Source organism: Mytilus edulis, chromosome 14 (genome assembly GCF_963676685.1).
Source record: "Mytilus edulis chromosome 14, xbMytEdul2.2, whole genome shotgun sequence".
NCBI classification, from domain to species: domain Eukaryota; kingdom Metazoa; phylum Mollusca; class Bivalvia; order Mytilida; family Mytilidae; genus Mytilus; species Mytilus edulis.
In genome coordinates this window covers 67271292-67288967 of record NC_092357.1, presented here as the reverse complement: position 1 = coordinate 67288967, position 17676 = coordinate 67271292, and the positions used below count along the sequence as shown (strand labels likewise).

General features: G+C 34.4%; 2 protein-coding genes across 3 annotated transcripts in view; one reads left to right on the top strand and one right to left on the bottom strand.

Moving 5' to 3' along the window:
- Window positions 1-17676, top strand: part of LOC139504471 (lupus La protein-like) — a 71498-nt gene that overhangs the window by 49164 nt on the left and 4658 nt on the right. The window lies entirely within an intron of this gene.
- LOC139502433 (uncharacterized) lies at window positions 1009-14539 on the bottom strand. The gene is made up of 9 exons (XM_071291907.1): window positions 14453-14539; window positions 13680-13871; window positions 12377-12574; window positions 9031-9195; window positions 5882-8551; window positions 3872-4224; window positions 2860-2962; window positions 2090-2166; window positions 1009-1287 (listed from the first exon to the last, which is right to left on the bottom strand). The coding sequence occupies exons 1-5, from the start codon at window positions 14478-14480 to the stop codon at window positions 7200-7202; spliced, it is 1935 nt and encodes a 644-aa protein (XP_071148008.1). The 5' UTR covers window positions 14481-14539; the 3' UTR covers window positions 1009-1287; window positions 2090-2166; window positions 2860-2962; window positions 3872-4224; window positions 5882-7199.

The window sequence follows — 17676 nt, the reverse complement described above, 5'->3', positions numbered from 1 at the left end:
TAAATGTACTCATCATAGAAACTCATCATACATACATACATGTACCAGGTTATGTTCATTAAGACATTTGGTTGTCTTTTTTTATTCTAATTTCCAAGTTTATTAGTATTGCTTTATATACAGCAATTAACGATTACCAACGATAAGAATGACGGGCTCCTGACTTGGGGCAGGCTAATTCAGAATGTTGCAGTTCAAAATTCTTTTGTCCGAAAAAAATAACAATGGAGCAATCAAATGTAATAAGTTGAATAAACAAGACAAAATATTAAATCGACCAAAATAAAATCAAAAACACTATACAGATAACAAATATTTGGGCTTAACATCTCATGAAAAACCAGGTCAAACTCCATAGTTCCTGTTCTCAATGTACTACCCGTCATGAACCAACGCGACGGGTGTCACATGTGGAGCAGGACCTGCTTACCGTTCCGGAGCACCTGAGATCACCCCTTGTTTTTTATGGGGTTCGTGTTGCTTATTCTTTTGTTTTCTATGTTGTGTGGGTGATATTGTTGTCTGTTTGTCTTTTTCATTTTTGGCCATGTCGTTGTCAATTTATTTTCGATTTATGAGTTTGACTGTCCCTTTGGTATCTTTCGTCCCTCTTTTACTAACTAGTCGTAAAACAACACTGATTAACTGCCTTGCAACAATCGAACATAAGCGAACAGTATTGTTGTTGCGACAGGTGGACCATATATATATATTGCGAGCTATGATAACCTTCGTCCATCTATCGAAGGGATGACACCAATCGACCATTTGAAACCACTGATGTAATAGTGGCATTGAAAGCAGTACCTGCTATCGAAAACGCAATCTTTTTAGATTATTCATGCGGGCCGGTCGTATTGGGAAACACACTTTATTCACGGGTATCCGTTTGGGTCAAGGTTATATGATCTGATTTTAACATTAGTCGATTTTTTTTATTAAAAAGGTCAAGTCGGGTCTTTTTTTATTGATGAGGGTGACATTTTTAAATATCTTTTTTTTGACGGATAAAAGTATGAAAACAAATTTATTATGTATAAAATTATAAACAACCAAGTGACTTTAAATGGATTTGCAAAGTCTGTTGTAAACACTAAGTGGAATCTCCTTCCATATACTGCAGTATTGTTTTATATCATTTTCCCGCTTATGACCTGATGACAAACCGGATAACTCTTTTACAATGAAGTTAAGTAAACTATCTCGAGTGCATGATGGGAACTGAAGCAACAATGTTCAAGGTAATTCTTTCTTTAATGCCAGTGGGACACAGTTGTAAAGCAAAATCTACAAAAGAAAAAATAATATATTTATAACAATTATGTGCTGTATGGGGAGCAGTTATTAATTTAGAACCAGAGAGTACAAATTTAGTCGATGCCACCCTTATTGATCTGGCTCAACATTGGAATAACTTGAATCATCGAGTTGATAAAATCAAGTCTAACAGAAAAGACACCATAGCAAGTTCATTATCATATTTTTCTCAGATCGGAGTGTATCAGTATTTTAGGCGTCTTGGTCTCACGAATTAAATCGTCGCTGTTCATGTGCGTAGTTGATTTATAAATGTTGTCTTTTCCACACAATGGTTGACATTCATATTTTTTAAAAGAAAATTAGCTTACATTTAAAAATTTATATAGAAATAAAAGATGTTGTTTAACTGCAAATGCGACAACTATCCACTAGGAACCAAGGACGAGGATATAAGCCATCATAAGATAATGCAAAATGCCCAACACTTGTACTTATAGATAGAAAACTTGGCAACATGTTGACTATAAAGGAGAAGGATTTACACGGATTTACTTATTTATATTTTGCCTTGACAACACATGTATTTATACTGATTTACAAAACACATGTTAATACGGTGTCCTGAGAACACAAGTATTATACTGATTTTCAAAACACATGTTAATACGGTGTCCTGAGAACTCAAGTATTATACTGATTCACAGAATACTTGTTAATAAAGCGTCATAACACCACAATGATTTATACTTGGTTATTGTCAAACAACAAGGGAAAATTTAAGTAACTTTTACACCATTAGTGAGATCAATTTGACAATAATTTCACTTACATCATCAAGTTGACCTGCAAATCTTGGATATTTATCACATGCTCCAAATGTGAGTCCTTTCCTCTGTACAATATTTCCTACAAAAGTTTAAAACAACTAGCTATAGCGTCTTGTTAGTACAAATGTTACTCTGATAGTTTCATTTAGGTAACCAATGAAGATATCACTTGGCCGACACTCCTGCTATCTTTAGTACTGTGAAAGTAATTTTATTCGTGTGGTACTAATTTATATGTTTTTTTGCAGATGGCTACATCCACGGATTTAAGTGTCTAACAATATATAATTGAAATTCAGCCTTTAAACAGTCATTCATATTCATTATGTCCTATTTTTTTGTTTTAATGTCTTATCAAGGTGTGACATGTTGTTTAATTAACGTGTTTTCAATTATTGTTTATTGTCATAAACAATAATATAAACGGTTCAATTTTTTCTGTACCAGATTAGCATCTCAACATCAATGTCTCTGCAGTAATGCTTGATGACAAAATATTTGAAACATATTTAAAAGATGAAGTAATGTTTGACATTGTATTATGACATCACTTAATTTGTGTGACGTTGACACATGTTAATGTTATATAATAACCTTTAATGGCTACATTGTTTTAGTATGTTTCTTGCTAGTTTGTATTGTTTGTTTTATTACCTGTTAACGGTGTTTTCTAATGTTATTTTTCCTTGCCAGTCCTGAAGAGTTCCATGAAGATGTTTGCCGTAAATTTCTTTTTTTTCCCTTACTAAATTTGTATTGTTTGTTTTATTACCTGTTAACGGAGTTTTCTTATGTTTTTTTCCTTGCCAGTTCTGAACAGTTCCATGAAGATTTTTACCGTCATATACCATAGTAACTTCATTCCATCCTTGTATCTAAAAGTAGCAACACATCGATATAAGAACATGTGGTATGAGTGTCAACCAGACAACTCTCCCTCCAAGTCACCATTTGTAAAAGAAAAAAAACTATAAGTCAAAGTAAGGTCTTAAGGTGGTACCTAACACTTTAACTAAAATTAATTTGGCTCGTTTAATTTTCTTAAAAGTTTGACAAAGTATTTACTTTGACCCTTTGACAAAAATATAAAAATTTCAAAAAATTTGAACCAACCGTTTAATCAGAAAAATTACACTGGTTATATAGCAGTTTGACAAACACTTATTTTAATCATTAAAAAGCTTATTATTCCCTTATGAACACAACGTCATTAAAACGTTCTGCTGATTTTACAGAGTTATCTCCCTGTAGTGTTAGGTAACACCTTAAACCACGGAGCTTTTGCTCACACCGAACAGTAAGCTGTAAAGGGTCTCAAAACATTACTTCTGTAAAACCATTCAAAAGGGAAAACCAACGGTTTAATCTTGATAAAAAAAACACTTATGAACCACATCAACAATTGACAACTACTGAACATTTCGTAAAGATGAGGCATGTTATTGTATTTTAGATTGTGCGCTAAAAATACACTTGTGGTTTAAAATGAATTCCCTTCATGATATATGCTGTCACAAATAAAGAGCAGTTTTATAGCTAATTTCCTAAAGCATGTTGAGCAAGACTTTAGTTAGTTTGATAGCTTTATTTGTATATTGAACAATTGTAATTGGGATAAATGTCCAATCAAATCATAACATGGTATACGGGTTTGATTATGCCTATATATATATTGTTTCAAGATAACAGAAACTGGTTACTTGTTTTTAAAAGAAGATGCTTTACCTGCAGATGTGTATGGTTTCGCTCTGCTTAAGACTTCGGATAACTACCCTAATACTCACCAATGGAATTTCCAGTTCGGCTGGTATGTTTTGTGTCAACAAACTCATTTTGACATTTTGTTCATTTGCTGTGATAGAAATGGATGGTTTAACATTATTCCCACAATTGCCTACTAAGGCTACATGTGCCATTTTGTCGACAATTGCTCGTTTCTGTCGGTGAGCTGATCTACGTTTCCTTGAAAATCCGCCATCCATATCCCAGTCTCCTCCTAAACCCCAGAAAAAGTCTGATCCACCAGAGCTACTGCCAGAACTAGTACCATAGGAACCGGAACCTGTTCCACCACTGAGGCTATTCAAGATGGCGTCTAGGGATTCTGCTGTGGTTCCTCCAGTCATTCCAGCTCCAGCTAAAGTACAATAAGCAAATTAACAATAGTCTTTTTTATATAACCGACTTTTCACTCCGGAGTTTACATTTTTCGACAGGTTACATTCTCTCTGGTAGGACATTCTGGTACTCTGTCAACCAAGACCAACGTAAAGAAGTATTTTCAAGGTTTTAATCGGTACTTTTTTTAAGGAAATAAAAATAATCGGAAACAGTAAACTTTCCCAATAGTGCAGAGATTTTATGTTTACCAGGATGTCCAGCCACAGAATGAGATTAGGTAACCTGTCGAAAAAAAGATATTAGAAACTTGCTTGGAAAATACGTGGTCATCAGTGTTAACATATTGTTGATACGCATGACTAAGTAAGTGTTCCATTTCATTTCAGTATGTAACTTATAAACTTTGTGTTCCATTTCAAGGTTCACGTTTTACTTAAAATATCCGAAAGAGTGAAAGGGGCGGCTGCTCCTATCAGTGATTCTTTGTTCAGTCCTTTTTTATTGGACTATTTTAATTTGGATTAAGATTCAACCAAGCACGAAAAGGTTGACACAATATAGTACAAAAAATATTCCAACAAAGCATTTAACTTAAAACTATCAATTGAACCTCGGGACCGCCAGTTCTTTTTGTGACTATAATTAAGTAGAAAGTTCCTAATACAATGACAGTGATAATCACCACCGTGTATCATCAGTACACCGGATATAGGTACTAAGCAAGCGGGCATGATCGATTTTGACCTTACACGGTAACGAAAATCTTTGTTTTGCTTGATCAATATTCAATGTACATTTCTCAACATTTGAAATTCTTGTTCCCAAATAATGTTTGCATCGATTTTTTTCCTATTCATAAAACAAATTTGATATTCTAATAAGAACAATTAACTTGTACAAGCGCAAATAGTTGTGAATGTCAACACCAACTTTCAATTTCGATAATTAACATGTTTTATCTGAAAGAAACCTAATACAGGGCAAAAGTAATAGTCACCAATCATAAACCTACCTGTGATTACTCATTCCTTGAAACATTTTGGGTAATAAACGAGTATAAAAATAATGTTTTTGTGTACGGTGTACAACAACATAACTTATATGCACCGTACATAAGGATTTGTGTGGTCAGCTAAACACCGTACACAACACTTTTTTAGGGATAAAATATCGAAAAATAACATATGTATGAAAGATTTCAATGCCAATTATTGAAACAGCTATACTTATTACACACACACATTGAACTTCTATCAGAAAAAGAGTTGCAATGAATATAGAATTGTATCGGATGAGACGAGGGCCAACTTCTTTGACAAGTATTTGCACATGCTTTTACAATGTTTTAGTAATCCCTCTTGTTTTGGGAAAATAATGAGACATCTCTAACCATCAATCTACGACCAAATCATTTCTTAAAATAGCAATTATGTTAAGATTGAAGAACACATTGATATTATGTGAGCAAAACAAAGATTTTCGTTACCGTGTAAGATCAAAATCGCTCACGCCCGCTTGGTTAGTACCAATATCCGCTGTACGATGATACACGGTGATCACATATATGTTAATCAACTCTCACCATGACTGTATATGAATAAATAAGAGGTACAATTTCAAGACCGCGACAAAAGCGCGCAATATGCAAAACTAGCTTTTAAAAACAAACTTACCTGTTGAGCTCCATGACGCTGTTATATCATTGCCATGTAAGAAAGTTATCCAATCATTTCGGATCATTTCGTCCATCATCAATATCGTCATTTCATTAAACAGGTGCATGTATTCATCAGCAGAAATGGCACCAGGAATAACATTCAATGTCCACCAAAGACTATCAGCCCATTGACCGTAACCCAGATTTCTATCGAAAACAAACTGGATCCAAAGATTAGCCAGAACATCGAGTGGTACAGACATTCCACTGCTTAGATAGTGCCAAATCCAGTTACCTGACGAACTGGAGGTACTTCCTACATCTAGTATCATTCGGAACCAGTTTATCCAAACATTACCCGCATTGTTTTGCTGTAGGTAATTAAACCAATGATCACGAATAGTAGTATTTTGAAGAACCGAAACGACTTCATTTGACCAGTCAATATATCTATCTGTAAGTCCTACTCCGAGTGTCCAAATTAATTTTTGATTCCAGTTCTGTCCGCCTTGTCCTCCTTGCCCATTAAGATTTAATGCTCCTATAAATCTCTTCCACAAGCTCATTACTAAGTTAAGACCAGATTGGTCTACTTCAAATGAACCTCTCGAATCACCAGATATAACCATGAACCAATTTATCCATTCGTTCCCAACATTCTTTGCGTTGAGGAAGTTAAGCCATCTGCCTCTCATTTCCTTGTTTCCCAATACGGATATGATTTCATATATCCATTCCATGTACTCACCGGGGCCGCCATTATTACCACTTCCGAGTGTCCATGTTAACATACCATTCCATTCTGGTCCTAGTTTGGATTGTGTAACAAAATCTCTCCATAAACCAATGATTTGATTCTTATTTGTTTGTCCACCACCTCCACTTCCTCCAACACCTATACCACCTGTTGAGTTACCTATACCGGCATATTCTTTGTTACGATAAAGGTACCAGTATACCCAGTTTTCATTGAAAGGTCCTCCTTGATCAGAGAAAAGTATCCTTAGGAACCATGATTTATCTATACCGTTGTCTTGAAGATATTTCAGCCAAGCAGTATCTACGTTATCATCAGCCATCAGAACGTTCTTCATCTCTTTCAATAGTAGTTTAACATTTATATTTTTAGATCCAGGTTTATCGGTGTTTGTGAAGATTAAAAGATCTTTCCATTGTGGTCCTTCCAGTTTACTTTGGGTTACAAATGTCCTCCACAAGTCAGCGAGCTTTTTAATATCAACAGAAGTCTGGCCTGTTCCCGTTTGTGAGCCATCAGTCCCAGGACCAGTTCCAGAACCATCTTTTCCCTGACCAAATATGATTTTCCAGAATAATTATCCCCTTGGGCCTGGTTTCCATAATTGGGCTTCTGTTTTACCTGGACCTCCGTGCGCATAATGACCTTGAATAAAGTGTATCCACTTATTCTTGAGATTATCATCTCCAAGTACAGTATTTATTTCTTTGAAAAGATCGTCCTCAGTAGCATCCGGTCCACCAAATGTCCATGTTAATTTTTGTTTCATTGATTCCGGAAGTTGTGCTTCTTGAATGAATTTTCGCCAGAGATCAGCAACAATTCCCACCGACATTCCCCTATCAATACCAGGAATTGGCGCCATGCCTCTTCCAATACCAAATGTTTTCTCCCACCACGATGTCGTTGGGTTCTTACCCTCAAAGTCGAGACGCACATTTTTTCCGCGAAGGAAGTCATGCCATGCTTGTAAAATAGTATTGTTTCTTCCAAGAATATTTTTCATTTCATTTATAAATTCTACATCTACACGGCCTCCTTCTCCTATAATATCTGTCCCTAAAGTGATTCGAAGCAAGTTTTGCCAATCGCGCGTGTCCATACCCATCGCCCGAGCAAACGTCCTCCATAAATCAGCAATTATTGCAATAGATGACATACTTCCAGTTCCAATTTTATCAGCAGGTTTATACCACGTGATTTTACCAGTTTTCCATTGGTTTTCAGGTAAACTAAGTGATTCTAAGAAACGATTCCAATTCTTCATTGTGATATCAATATATTGTTTAGGAGTATTTTGTAGAATCCATGTTCTCATTTCCGGTCTAGATAACATTGTTTTCAAGGTCATTCGCATATCATAAGGTGATTTTTGTTTTTCTAGTGCAATAACAATCTTCTGTAAGATACCTGCTCCATTACCATTCATCAATAATCTTAATAACTGCATTCCACTGGAAGTGTTTGGTACAAATCCTAACTGATACAGTAATGTCTTAAAATCCATTGAATTAGCTACCTTCCACATATTTTGTTTCATTTCCGGTTCTGTCCTCGAACTGACAAGTGTACGGAAAAGCTTAACCAAATTTCGGATATCCCAGCCGCCACCAACAGTGATGTTTCTTGTCCATCCAGATTCAATGTCGTACTTCCAGTGTACGTCGCCACCTTTTCCCATATCGACAATGACACCACCGTAGTCAAAACGGTCCGTCCATCTGTCTAATTTAAACTTGAACCGAAGAACTAATTTGTTGTTAACATTAATGTTTCTATTTTTCCACAAATTCATTTCACCGTTTCCGGTAAAGTGTGCTGTTCCGTATCTTGTTCGCTGAACATTACGGTATGAGATCGGTACCGATCCACCTGATTTATCTTTCATATCAACGTCAAAATTGAAATGAGCCTTTGCTCTGCATTTATCTGTAATAAAAAGACAAAACAGTTTTATGTTACTCAATTATATGACACTACTACCAATGTCTGCTTTCTATGTCGAATACAGGACATTTTATAAATGCATATCGGTTCATAACAGTTTTGTTTGCAATAATAAAACTTAAAAAAGAACAAACAAATTTATGTGAAAGGATCATAGACATCAAACACGTGCATTGTGTGGCAATTCTATTGATAGTCAAAGTGCTATTAATGTATTCTTTTGAATGAAAAGCAGCACAACTCAAAATGTAATGAACACGTAGTTCCCGTTGATAACATTACAAACAAAAGTAGCTCCAACACATGAAGAGTACAGAGGTAAGTATTGGAAGAGGTTTTTAATATTAAAACACAATATTTAGCAACCACAATTGTTTTCTGACACCTCAGATTTACAAAAATACATACACATTGATTTTAGGACAAATGTAACTAAACACTGGGAATAAACTCTTACTTACCTCCAGGAAGTATCGGAATAATGCCGTTGGTGCCCTTCACGACACAATCACAATAACTTGTGGAATAGACTGTTCCAGGTGGACATGGCCTTACTACCTTCCCATAGAATGGAACCTTCTCAATAAAGTAACGTTGATCCCAGTGTTCTTCCTTGCTGCAGTCAGCTAAAAATAAATTAGTCATATGACAGGATGTAAGAGGTGCTTTGTTCAGGAAGAGTTCGGAATGCAATGATTTGGTCGACTGATTGAGTGTGTTAACGCCTCATTGACATGCATGACCTAAAATAAGTCGGAGAATCCCATTACATGATACCCGTGCATGTGTTTGGTAGGTTCTCGAGTATAGTAGCTTACAAAGTTTATTTGATGGGTTTTTCGCGAAAAGTTATTTAACAAAAATACCGAACTTCCAAGGAAAAATCAATACGGAAAGTCCCTTATCAAATGGCAAAATCAAAAGATGAAATGAAAATATTTTCTATTTTATTGTTTTCATATCTTCAATTCTCCATTCAATTAAGAATCGAATGCTTCTTTTTGTAAATTTATTGGGGTGTAAAAGCATTGACCGAAGTACATTTTGTATGAAGCGCATGTGCGCACGGTCAACGCTTTTACAACCCTATAAAGTTACAAAAAGAAGCATTCAATACTTTTACATTTTTTAGCTATGATCATGAAAACACGAATTTTATAATTTTTTTTTATTTAATTCACCTGTGCACTTTATTGTTGGACCACGTGTTTTCATGAATGAAAAGTTGTATTGAGCAATGCAACTGCTTACGGAATCACACGTGATGTGCAGTTAGCCAATCAGAATAAAGTATTATAATGAAACATACACCTAATGTAATTATGGAGAAATAAACATTAGTTTCGATTGTTCAAGAATAGCTTAACCTCAAAATACAAGGTCACATGTATTGCCAACAGTAGTGTTAGGGTGTTCTGGTAACGAATTGTAATATATATAGGGGGTTGAATCCGCGTTTCCGGAAATACTGTTCAGTCCGTATATGATTTTGTTATATACATGTATGTAATCGTAATCACATGTACGGTCTCTTTTTCATTTTGCAAGTGCCATTAAAGGACGTAATTTTATTAGCTGTTAATGTTTTGCCTCTCGCACCCCCATACAGAATCATTACATGGCGGAGGACCCGAAATATAACTTCATTCAAAGGACTTTATTTGTGTAAACCTGAACTGAAATGAACTGAAATTTTTTTTTTTTCCCATAATTTTCACTGAAGTGGGAAAACCACGTGGGTGGTCAAATTTTTGTATGTGTGTCCGAATTATTAGAAATAACATTTTCATTTATTAACAATATATTAAGTGTACTTTACATTTTCCTATGAGTTTATCGAAGGTGAATAAGCAAATTCGGAACCTCGAACCAAGGTTGAATTCCTTAGGAAATTTAGGGAAAATTCCTGTTATACTCTCTGACAGCAAGGGGATATATCTACAGGAGGTCGTTAATTCACAAAGACACCCCGAGAATAAACTTTATTTTTGGTGTAGGCGTGGTGTGGGTGTTGAAGAACAATATAGGTGGCTTAAAGACAATCTAGCAACCAAAATTCAAGAACTTGACTCTAACCACATTACACTCTACATTTGGCTCGGGACCTGTGATCTCACAGAGAAAAAGGGAAAATTCATTGATTTAAGATCGGAGGATTTCACGACCGTACGACACGTGTGTCAAACATATAAACAGATATATGACTATTTGAAAGATTATCCTACAATTTCACTGGTATTTCTCGAAATCCCATATTATTCCATCTACTTGTGGAACGAGCGGCACGACCACGCTTCTCCAGAAAAATTTCGAACACAGGATAAAAAACTTGAACATCAAATTACAGAAGTGAATAAATATATTTCACAGATAAATACACTTTTTCATAAAAACTCTCCATTATTTGGTCTTGACTTGGAACGGAACAGAAAACATAGAGAGCGTTCCCAGGCATCATATAATTTAAATTACGCACTTTATATCGATGGAGTTCATCCTATACCAGAATTAGCCAGGTTATGGGTTATAAGAATCGCCTTGCGTCTGCCTGCTGACTGTCAATGAGTTATTTAGTTCATTTCATTGGAGAACCGGCTCAAAATGCCCGTTAAATTCTTTAAGTCGTTTTGTGTCCGTGAGGTTTACCTCATGATACACCGTTTTTTTAATGTTTTATTCAGACGTGAGCGTTTAATTTTATGGAACGCTCATATTGTACATATTTGTTGTAAAATTCAAGACAATTGCCAATGCTTGACGAGGATGTTTATTTTGAACCTTTTTGTCCGTGAGATTTATCTCATGACAATTTATTAATCTGTGTACAGCGATGTTTTTCTTGAACTTATTGTCCGTGAGATTTATCTCATGACAATGCCCTTTGATGATGGTACAACGACTTTTTCTGGCGAACTTTTCATGTTTTTGTCCGTGGGATTTATCTCATGACAATCCGTTACTATGATATCAGATGAAATTCAGTACAGAGCGGAGCCCTATTTCAATGTTATTCAATAAGAATTTTTTTTTTAAATATACGGACATTAGTTTGTTTGCATATATAATAAACATGTACATGGAAACTGCTCATTAACTGCTAAAGATTTTTTTTTTATTTTGTATATGTTGATATTACTTATCTTTTTAAAATACTTGAACAATTCGTATTATGTATGTTTGCTTGATTTTTTCTATTATTCTGATGCAAATAATGAACGATTGTTGATATTGCGTATACAGGACATTATGCTAAACACTTGTGCATTTTTATACATGTATCTTTTTTATTTCAATTTCATTTACATAAGTATCATCTAGTCATTAATATTTGATTTATTTAATTTTGTTACATAATAGCAGAAAGTTGGTACTGCGTTTTCAGATTTGTAATTCAATAATTATTTTCTAGGAAGAATGCCGAATTTTGTATGTTTATATTTAACGTCGATCTTTACTATTTTTGAAATATGTTGATGAGATCGTATGAATATGGTTCATTTTGTATTTAGTGGTTTTTAAGGAAACATGAAAGTGATATACAGTTTCATTAGCGAGCAAATTAAGGAAAATGTAGAGAGAATTTTTTTTTTGTTCTGTTGTTTTTTTTTTTGCATGGTATAAAGACGGAAATCTGTAGTTAACGTCCTTTTGGAACTTTTATGAGGAGTGTACGGTCTCTTTTTCATTTTGCAAGTGCCATTAAAGGACTTAATTTTATTAGCTGTTAATGTTTTGCCTCTCGCACCCCCATACAGAATCATTACAGAATAAGAGAAATAGATCAACTTAAATCATATAGATACTTACGAGTAAGAATAATACCGCCATCTGGTGGACAAGGTTCTTTACAAGCCTTCCCTCTCATGCATCCCATGCCTTCTACATAATAACTCCCTTCGGGACAACATGATCCAACACTATGTCCGTTTACACACAACCAGTAAGCTCTACAACCTTTGTTCTTCATACCATAGGTAAACCCGTCAGGTGAATGACGACATACGTCTGCAAAGTGGATATTATTTCAGTGTACAATAACTCTTTCTATTTCAGTTTAATATAACTGTCCCTGATTGGTTTGTTTGTTATAATAAAATCTAATAAAGGCAACAGTAGTATACCGCTGCTCGAAACTCATAAATTGATAAGAAAAAAACAAATCCGAGATACAAACTTAACCTGAGGGAAACACATAAGTCAGGCCGTAAAACAATAATATGTGTTTTCGCTTACTATACCTTCTCCGAAAATAGCTGCCTACTCAAAATCCTTTTTCTGTTTTGTCACGTGATTTTCCTTATCTCGATCTACATATTCCCGTTATCCATAGATATGTCTTCAACAAATGAGTTCATAAAATACCCAAAAAATCAACTCCTGGTATATAATATAATTCAAGATGATACAATTACTAGTACTTGAATGTTCATTTCTCTCCTGGACAAATGTCCCACGAGTTCCACTGATGAGTCTTGTGACGTCTAACTACGCATGTGACATAGTGAATGATCAGTTCTTTGGTGAAGCATTTTTTAGCTTCTACTTTTGAGTCCTGGTGTTTTCAGTTTATTTCCGAGAAAGGAGTTCGTATGTCTATTTGGTATTTTTCGACTCCCTTTTAACGCTCTCTGTTTCTTAATACTACATTATTTTGTGTCAGTATTCGTGAGAGCTCTTTTAAAATTGTATTACTTCAATATTACAATGCCTTGTGTCTAAACATTATTTTTTATATTAAGAGGTTCAAACAACGTAAAACTGCTGGTGGACGTTTCGTCCCCGAGGGTATCACCAGCCAAGTAGTTAGTACTTCGGTGTTGACATGAATATCAATTATATGGTCATTTTTATAAATTTCTGTTACAAAACTTTGAATTTTTCGAAAAACTAAGGATTTTCTTATCCCAGGCATAGATTACCTTAGCCGCGTATTTGGCACAACGTTTTGGAATTTTGGGTCCTCAATGCTCTTCAACTTTTTACTAATTTGGCTTTATAACTATTTAGATCTGAGCGTCACTGATGAGTTTTATGTAGACGAAGCGCGCGTCTGACGTAATAAATTATAATCCTGGTACCTTTGATAGCTATTCTCATTTCCTATACATACCTGCTGGGCACTGTACACTAAGTGATGGTTGACAAGCCATTGCAACTCTGTCCCAGAACTGACCAAATGGACAGGATTTAATAGCTCCCATTACCCTGTTATTGTCTCGCCAGCACTGTACATACTTTGTACAATCTCCTGGGTAAGGGTTAAATCCTGTTCCCTTGTCTATCAAGCAACCAGAACACAATTCTGAAAAAAATATACGAGTTTTACAACTTTTATCTCAACGCACTGTATGCAACCTGTTTCAACCGAACATCTTCAGGACTTCAGATTTTGTTCGGTTTTGGCCGATGTTCGGTTCTATCATGTTTACAACGCACATTATTTGATATGACGGTGCTTACGAATATTTTTGGTTAAGACAGGTTTTCGGTTTATACAGGGTTCGGTTTAGTCAGGTTTCACTGTATAAACAATTATGTCGTTTGGAATTACAGCAAAAAGAAAATCAAGAAGACACGTTTGAAATTAAATTGTATTGCCATTTTATACAAACCGCTTGGTTCAAAATATCAAGCTTTCGTTACAAAACATCATATAGTACTTACCCGTTGCGTTGAATAGGTAATTCCTCGTTTCAGAATCTTATGTATTCTGTGTAATATTTTCAAAATCATACATTAAAACGTTGTGATTGGTTTAAAACGTACTCAACAATGGAAATCCAACCAATGACATAACGTTATTTTCATTTTGGTGTGTGAACAATGAAATTACCCATAGTCCTCTAGATTCTGAAAAGGCGAATTGAAAACACAATAACTTACCTGTAAACGAATCACCTGGAGGTTTCATGATTACTGAAAATAGAAAGATCAATACATTTAGTTATTGGTTGACACTTAGGGTGCATTCTAACACAAACGATGCAAACGGCAAAGCGCGCACATGTTTTGATAATTTCTTTCTAACATACGTCTACATAAACATGTTTTGATAATTTCTTTCTAACATAAGTTTACATAAACTTTGGCAAACTATGCACTCGCAAAAAATGCGTCTACAGTTTGTCGTTCATCGTTTGTTAGAAAAAAGGCTACATTTGTTTCTAAGTTACTTCACCTCGATTAAAAAATGTATTTGTTTTTACGTTTGTAAAAAGTCTGTTAACAAACAACATGTGCATGCATTATTGAAAGTCAAACAGGGTCAGGAAACACTGATTAAACGATGTATTTGTTTCTACTTTTGTAGCGTTTAGAAAACAACGACAAACGCCACACAACGTTTACAAAATTTTGGTTAGAAAGAAATGCACTCTTAAAAACTTTACTTGTAACTATTTACACATTTTTGACCGCTTGTAGTAATGCAACTTACGCCCTATTAACATCTACATGTATATAAATGCTTCTCAGATCACAAACTTAGAACCAGTTTCTGGTTTAGACGAAAGCCTAAGAGTCTAAAGTGTTCACCTATACATTGATCGATTTTTAAACATGCCCTTGTTTACTGCCCTTTAAACAATTTTCAAGTTAACCTCCTATTAAAGGAATCACAATGCATAAATGGATGTATATTTCAGAAAATTGTTTGGTATTACACTTAATCAAACAACACAAATTGTTTGATACATAATTTAAAATAGTAAATCTATAATTATTTAGATGATGGACGTAGGTCAACGGAAATCTCTTAATCGTTTTTGTCAATCATTTTCATAAATGTTATAAAAGCTTCAACGAAACACAGATAACTTTGGTCTGTATCATAAGCACGCTTAATAAACATTGATCTAACCGATTGTTATAAACGCGTTACTGATGTAAAGAACTATACAAATCCTTTAGCCCAGGTACACCCCTATGTAAATGACTGTTTATATAAATACGTTTTTAATGTAAAAAAAAAAACTGTAATTCTCCCTGCGTCTGGCTAAAATACAAAATTTCAATCCTGGTATCTATGATGAACTTATTTAGCCCAGGTCTACCCCTCTTAAGTGGTCCCTAAAGGAAGTTCGCTGCTCAGTTTCAAAATAAATAACTTTCCATAAAACTAGTATATATTGATAGGGGATTAATTGAGGAATCAAAAAAGCGCCCAAAAAATACAGTGTGCAATGCGCTTGTTTTCGTGATATAAGCCATTGGAATTTTCGCGGGAAAATGTTCTCTCTTGACTTTTCTCTGTTTAGTTTATTCAATGGGACCTTTAAATTTCTTGCAAGAGAAATCTATCACTCACTGATTAATTTACCTGAACAAAAAATTGAACTGTCAATGATGGAAATACATGTACAAATAAGTAATTATGAAACTGGCACTGCATGTGATGTTGTATTTATTCAATCAATAATACATTTTCAATTTGTTTGATATAAACACTGATTTAAAAATTAAAAGTTGATATCTGATCAAATTTTAACATTTTACCTATTAAAATTTGCTTTTTTTTAGTCTGTTCATAAGTAAAAACTTGAAATGATAATGTTTAAATAAAGGTCTTCATAAATGTATTCTTTATAACTGAACAACCACAAAAAACATGCAAATTCTTTAAAACATAAATGCATGCAGTAGTTAAAAAAAATCAGAAATAAACTTTTTTATAATTAAATCAGTGCTTATATTGAACAGATTGAAAATATATTATTGATATTGAATAAATACTGTATCACATGAGTTAATGTGAGTTTATACATGTATTTCAGTGAACAAAGAAGATATTTTTTTGGTCAGGCAAATTAATCAATGAGTGATAGATTTCTCTTGGAAGAAATTTAAAGGTCCCATCAAATAAACTATACAGAGAACAATACCTGTTGTATTTGTTCAATGGGACAATAGAACTTACAAAAGTTTAAATGGACAGGTAACTTGCAGGTGAATCTATGGAAAACTATGATAGGGTTCGCAATAACACATTTACTTTAACAGTTTAATATTATTCAAAATAAGTGGACCACTCTTTTAGAAAAAAGTTGTTTAAAATATGATGAAATCTCCTCTTTTTGAGTACAAAATTCTAAGTTTTCAAAGGTTTTGTATAGAAGAACTATACAAATCCTTGGTATTTCTATTTTCTTTTCTGCATCAGTAAAATGACCCCTTGTCCATGTTGTCTGAGGGAGGGTTGTTTTCAACCTGATATAAATAACAAACACAGGTCAAAGTACTGCCTTTTACACAGGGCTTTGATACAGACCAAACAGCAGGCTATAAAGGACCCAAAATTATTAGCGTACACAATTCGAACAGGAAAACCAACGATCTAATTTATATATCATGTACATCCAAACGGGAAAATACCAATGAACAACATTACCAAACGATAACTGCTGAACGACAGGCCCCTCAATCAATCAGGACAGGTGCATAAACATGCAGAGGCTATGGATAATTTTGTTTCGCCAGCATACAATATAATTGCAGTTGAAGGCAAATCCTTCAGAAGTTCTTTGTACTTTATTCTAACAACGAACATGTTTTGATAGGGAATATAAGTAAGGGGGAAAGTAACCAATTTTTTGTTCTTTACTCCGGTATTTCCGCTGATATAGATTTATATCGGAGATACAAATCCTTGATCGGAGCACTCCCGCTTTGGATAAGTAGGTTTCATGCTGAAACAAATATTCTCACAGATATTTACAAAGTGTGCTGGGGTGCTTTTATGTTTAAAATCGTTATATACAGGTTAGACTGTGATTTTAAAAACAAATGTTGATATCTTTTTATAATGTTTACAAAAAAAACGGTGCGGGAAATGGACATGATTACATTTCCGGATGCGGGAAGTGGGAATATAAAAAAAATAAAAAAATTCTGTTTTGAAAAAAATAGGTGCGGGCGGGTCCGTCGAACAAGGAATCAAATTGGTGTGGCCTTATTCTTCATTTATTTTAAAGCTAAACCTCTAACTTGTATGACAGTCTCATTAAATTCCTAGATTCGATCGTCACTGATGAGTCTTTTGTAAACAAAACACGTGTCTGGCGTATATGTAGACAATAATAGTGCATTGACTTGACATATCAATGATATAA